Source organism: Adiantum capillus-veneris, chromosome 17 (assembly GCF_014529385.1).
Source record: "Adiantum capillus-veneris isolate H3 chromosome 17, ASM1452938v2, whole genome shotgun sequence".
NCBI lineage: Eukaryota > Viridiplantae > Streptophyta > Polypodiopsida > Polypodiales > Pteridaceae > Adiantum > Adiantum capillus-veneris.
In genome coordinates this window covers 111621210-111627209 of record NC_140947.1, presented here as the reverse complement: position 1 = coordinate 111627209, position 6000 = coordinate 111621210, and the positions used below count along the sequence as shown (strand labels likewise).

Genomic DNA, 6000 nt, shown 5'->3' with positions numbered 1-6000 from the left:
GGTAGAATTAGTCTACTACCAATACAAATTCAGACCTGTGCATACATGTAGGTGTCATATGAGCATGATCTCAAAGGTGGCTACCTATAATTGCATCTCCACAAGTACTAGCTTCCAAAGTGGTGCTTACTGGGGCAAACATCTAATAGTGTGACATGAAGGGTAGCCACCTTGTTAGACAATAGCTATGGTGCCTATTTCTTAATGGCTAGCAGTTTCCCTCCAAGAGAGCTGTGATACCTCTTGTACGTGGGGTAACAATGTGGCTGGCTAGGTGGTACCATGTATAGGTGTTCTAGACTAGATATTAGCTAGGTAGGTCTTAGCTGGTAAGGTGGTTGCTGGCAAGGTGGCAACTAGCTGGGTGGTAGATGGCTAGCTGCTGACTAGCTACCACTAGCTACTCAGAGCTAGCTAGTGACTAGCTATTGCTGAGTGGTGGCTACCTAGTCAGCACTACCTAGTCACAGGTAGCCACCCTTCAGCACTACCTAGTCACAGGTAGCCACCCTTCAACACTACCTAGTAACAAATGCTGACTTGCTAGCTGGTTGGGTAGTATGTGGCTAGGTGGCTAGTGACTATGTGGTAGCTTCTACAAAGGTGGTAGTACCTATGGTAGGTGGTGGTCCACCCCACCCAAGTCAGACCTGCCTAGTCACAAGTACTGACTTGGTTGCTGGCTGGATAGTAGGTGGCTAGTGGCTTATGTGCTAACTACTCCAAAGGTGGTAGCTATGGTAGGAGGTGACTACCACTTTATTGCCATGATCATGTGTCTTACATTCAATCTTTAGGCACCAATGTTGTACTGGCTAAATTGTAGCTACTATGGTTTGAGCCACCTAGCATAGTGTTCCACTAGTATTGTGGTAGCTACCATTCTGGGAATAGCTACCTTTTTCATGCAATGGTATCTAGCATGGTGGGACATAATCTTTAAGGTTATATCCATTGATGGTTAGCTTGTCATAACCTAAATTGCCTAATGCTTGTGTAGAATCTACCTCCAAGAAAAAAAGTGAGGTGCAGGTCCTTTCAACCAAATCAGATGATAGCTTTGGTAACCCTCTCTTTGGGGACATTCGTACAATATTTGTATGGTTTTGTCTTCCTATCTATTGATCATATGCTGAAAAGGGTGATCTAAACACCGAAGTGATCTCCAAAGAGGTCAAAGTGGGTGCTACGATCAGTGTTCTCTCCGATAAGGAAGAGAGACATTGCAATCTAGAAGGTGACAACAGTTCCTTGGGTCCTTTGAAGCACTTGTTTAGTACAAAGTTTACTCATCATTCTTTTTTACAATGCACCTAGAGTTTATTTTTGGGATGTTTCAGAAACAGATGTACCTGACACCGAAGTGATCTCCAAAGAGGTCAAAGTGGGCGCTATGATCAGTGTTCTCTCCGATAAGGAAGAGAGACATTGCAATCTAGAAGGTAACAGCAGTTCCTTGGGTCCTTCGAAGCACTTGTTTAGTACAAAGTTTACTCATCATTCTTTTTTACAATGCACCTAGAGTTTATTTTTGGGATGTTTCAGAAACAAATGTACCTGATATAGAGGAAACCCAATTAATGGATGGTGATGTGCTCCCCATTGTGCATGAAATACTTGCGGAATCGCCACTTGTCAGGGAAGAAGTGGAGCTCTTCAAGAGCCAGTATCCTAGCAAACCCTTGACATCCATACCGGTGAACCAAGAGAAATCTCCCTCAAAAAGCTCTAATATTGCAGAGGCTTTTGCAACGGCAAGAAATGCAAAAAAAATGCAAAGGGACTTCAGGTATAACTGGGTAGTCTCTGAGACGTTTGCATCTGTATGGCTTGATTAGGGTGTTTATTAATAGTTATTGCTCCTGCGGGGGGACAAGGGGAGACCAGAATGAAAGGTTGGATGCAGCCAAAGGGTCAGAGAGTGCTAAAGAGAAGGATTTTGTGGTTGTGGATGGGGACACCGGTGCAGTAAGTGGAGCAAACCTCAAAAAAGGTGTTGCAAACACACGGGCAAAAAGATGCATGGCTTAGACTCTACCTAGTGTCCATGAGTGATGCTTTATAGCCAACACTTCTATGAGCCTTTTTGGTTGTACCATCCTTTTTGTATCAAACCACTATCCTTCTTTGTACCGCAATCCTTTCGTAATGTAACAATAGAACGTTTGGATCAACCTGGAGTTCCTCTTTCATTGTGAGAGTGTTTTTTTATGTGACTTGTGATGTGGTGCATGTGTCTTTTGATGCCTTGTCCATTGAGGTGAGATCCATTTTCTCTAAAAAAAAATTAATATTGCAAATTTCTGACTCTTGCGTTCTGTTTGTCTAGAGGAACTCAAACCCTTGGGCTACAACAGGTGGAAATGGGTAATGCCCCAAGGATTGGAAGGGGTTTTGAAGATCTTGTCTTCTTTACGATGCACAGGTTTTGCCAACACAACAAAAACACCAAAGGAGCTGCTCCTACTGATACAATCTTTGGCTATTTTTCCTGGCAAGGAAGGCACTGACATGAAGAGTGGTACAATGTCTGATGATGAACCACATGATCTTACTGCCGGGGCATCCACACATGTGCACCCAACGGCCCCTCCAGACTTCGTCCCTGGCGGTGATGCTAAAAAAGATTCCCCTGTGGGGCAAGATGTGCAGCCAGAGCCTCTGAAAGAAGTGCATTCGCTAGAGTTACAACAAGATGTAAGTTCCTGCACAAAAAGGTGGAAGGATGTTCTAATGCCTTTCCCAATTAGCATTGTGACTGCTCCGCTAATGGAGGGTACGCCACCTCCAACCTATCCTGCTAAAAAATTCCTGGTATTAGACATGAATGGGGTTCTCTTGAGAAGATACCCAAATCCAAAAGATCCCTCCGAGAACCAAAGATTTTCTCTGTTGAAAAGTGTTCAAGGGAAGCAGTGACCGTGGCACCTTTTGCATAATCAGGCCAGATGTGCTTCAATTTCTTTGTGAATGCGCAAACATCTTTCACCTTTTCATCTGGTCCAATTGCACTAACAGAAACATGAATATTACACTTAAGGGTTTCGTGAGTGGGATGCACCCCAGAATCTAGAAAGAGAAATTCTGCCCAACTGACTACGTCAAATTTCCTTTCAGACTTACTGATATCAGAGAGCTACAAGGCAGCGAAGCAAAACCAATTTTTGTAAAGGGATTACCGGAGCTCTTAAAAAGGAGACCAGATTGGAGGGTGGTCATCGATTCTTATGGTGGACGATACATGGTACAAAAATATTCTCAACAGTGATACAACCATGATATGTCCACCAACATTTCTATTGGATGACGAATCACAGGATCCTCGCTACCTCACGGACACTCTATTGCCGTGGCTAAAGGGGTGGAACTATGTGCAAGATCTTGATCAGTATGTCAGGATGCACATGATAGCAAATGAGAAGGACCAGGTTTCCCAATATGTTATCAAATATTGGTCACAGAGAAAAGCGACTTGGTTGTAATAGACCAAGTTTAGGTTTGGGCCTATGTACTTGTGTAAACAGCCAATGGGAGTTGATAACCCCTTTTTGTATCATTGACCTATTTATATCAGCCTTCTTGAATCTGTAAACTGGCTTTATACTAAAATGGATATCTCATACTTCTTGGCATTTGTGATTTTGTTGGGAAATGATACACGGTACTTCAAGTCATTTGTAATTGAGTTGAAATTTTTAAAGCTTAGTCAACTGTGTTGTCTCCTCCTTGCAAATGCCACCAGTATAAATCTTGTTGTATGGTAGATGTCTATTTCTGCATGGTACCTGCCTGTTTATGAATGTTAGCTTTGTTTTTTGCATGGTAGCTGCCTATTCTTGACTGGTAGCTATCTAATTTTGCATGGTAGCTGCCTGTTTAAGATTGGTAGCTATCTATTTTCTGCATGGTAGCTAGCTTCTTATTACTGGTAGCTATCTATTTTCAGCATGGTAGCTAGCTGCTCATGACTGGTAGCTATCTGGTATTAGCATGGTAGCTAGCTTTATCTGCATGTAGCTCTATGTGGCAGCTATCTATTTCTTTCTGGTAGCTACCTGGTTCTACATGGTAGTTACCTGTTGTCTCATGGTAGCTACCCCCTCTGACTCACGATTCATACTCATGACAATTTTGAAATAGAATATTGTGTGCATGTGAGAGATAGAGAAGAAATGAAAGGGAGAGAGAGAGAGAGAGAGAGAGAGAGAGAGAGAGAGAGAGAGAGAGAGAGGGGGGGGGGGGGGGGGGGGGGAGAGGATGCTGGTTTTACAGTTCCAATTTTTTAATTGATTCGCGGTTGGAGTTTGATGATGAAGCCTTGTGCCTCGGTCTGGGAACCATCAGTTGAAGACTTTAATCCTCTTCTTGGATGTTCGTTCTTCCTACCGCTTACCAAAAGCTCCTGTTGTGGATCCTTAATCCTAATCCTATGTCTTTTCTGTTCTGGCTGAGGCTAGTCCCCTTGGGGTTTTGCTGTGATATAATATTTCAAGGGTTTTACGTCGGCGATTTTCAGCCTTGTGTTTGGGTTTTCAGCCATTACGGTGTAGTTTTATGTTATAGTTTTTGCCCACCTTCTTTTCCGCGGAGAGACGGAGAGAGAGAGAGAGAGAGAGAGAGAGAGAGAGAGAGAGAGAGAGAGAGAGAGAGAGAGAGAGAGAGAGAGAGAGAGAGAGAGAGAGAGAGAGAGAGAGAGAGAGAGAGAGAGAGAGAGAGAGAGAGTCGAGGATGCTGGTTTTTCTCACCTGTAAGGCAACTGTCTGTGAATCCTTTTCACCCAAACCTATCCATGTCAGACTTGTAGAAAAGAATTCAAATTTTGTTGATGGAACCATAAAACCCGGTCTATGGTCTCATAAAGCGGTAATTCATTCAATTAATACCTAGACTTATTCACACACACATACTTTAAACTCGTTTCCTCACTCAACACCTGGTTGGCTCGAAAGTCCGGTGCCCCTTGCGGTATTTATTTTTTAGTTAGAAGTGGGAAATTACAATGGCTTTGTATACCAAGGTTCTTGACTTGTTCACACCTAGTCATCACCCGCTCTCGCTAAATTGAGGTTTAAGGATTCAGAGAAGATTTGGAATTTTGGTTGGATTATTGTTTGTTCATTGACGATGAGGCCTTGTGCCTCGAACCCTAAACCATCAGCTGAAGACTTCCCTACCCACAACAACCTCCTAAGTGAAAGGAAGGTACCATTACAGAGAAAACACTTCTCTACCCATAGCAACCTCCAAAGTGAAAGGAAGGAACCATTACACGTACAAAAATAGAGAGCAGACGTCCTATTGTGAATTAGAGCCCAAGAACAACATAGCAGTATATCCTTGCACCATTTAATTTGGAAGAAACAAAGGATACTTTACTCATTGAAATTTCTGGAAATTCTAAGGTCCCTATGTATAAAAGGGAATGCTGTTGTAAACAGCCTCATATACATCGGGGGACATCATAAACAAGTTGTGGTCGATTCTCTCCATGGGAAACTTGATAGCTCTCACAAGGTGTGATAACATATAGACTTCGGGCTTCGAGTGCAAGAGCTTGTATTCATGTGGATTTCTACATCGCTGCTCATACCAAATTCCCTTGACCACATAAGATCCTCGCAGGCAATAATTACCCCAAGCATCGGTAATTGGAGACTTGATGCATGACTTCTCTCCCGTGCACTTCAACAAATAGAAGTCCACAAGCTCTTCATTGTCTGCACTTGCAGCAACAACAAAGTTATCATCTACATGCATAACATCTGTTAGGGTGTCATAATGTCCTTCATAAGCTGGATTGTCTGTTTCTTCCTCCACCTCAAAGTCACCTGTGGGCTCGATCAAAATGTACTCCCAAGACCCCACATGCACAGAATGGAGCATCTCCTCCAGAGACCGTGCATACATGCACTACAAAAGCATGATAGTGTCCTACTTCTTAGAGCTCTCCCATTTGTCAGCGAATAACCAGATACGCAATGAATGCTCCACGCATTAGGG

At 43.1% G+C, this 6000-nt stretch overlaps 1 protein-coding gene across 1 annotated transcript; it reads left to right on the top strand.

Annotated features, from left to right (window-relative positions):
- Window positions 1-1580: 1580 nt before the first annotated feature.
- Window positions 1581-2919, top strand: LOC147437886 (uncharacterized). Its single transcript, XM_086486634.1, has 3 exons — window positions 1581-1789; window positions 1854-1993; window positions 2330-2919. Exons 1-3 carry the CDS (start codon window positions 1581-1583, stop codon window positions 2917-2919), a joined length of 939 nt encoding a protein of 312 aa, XP_086342760.1.
- Window positions 2920-6000: the final 3081 nt, after the last annotated feature.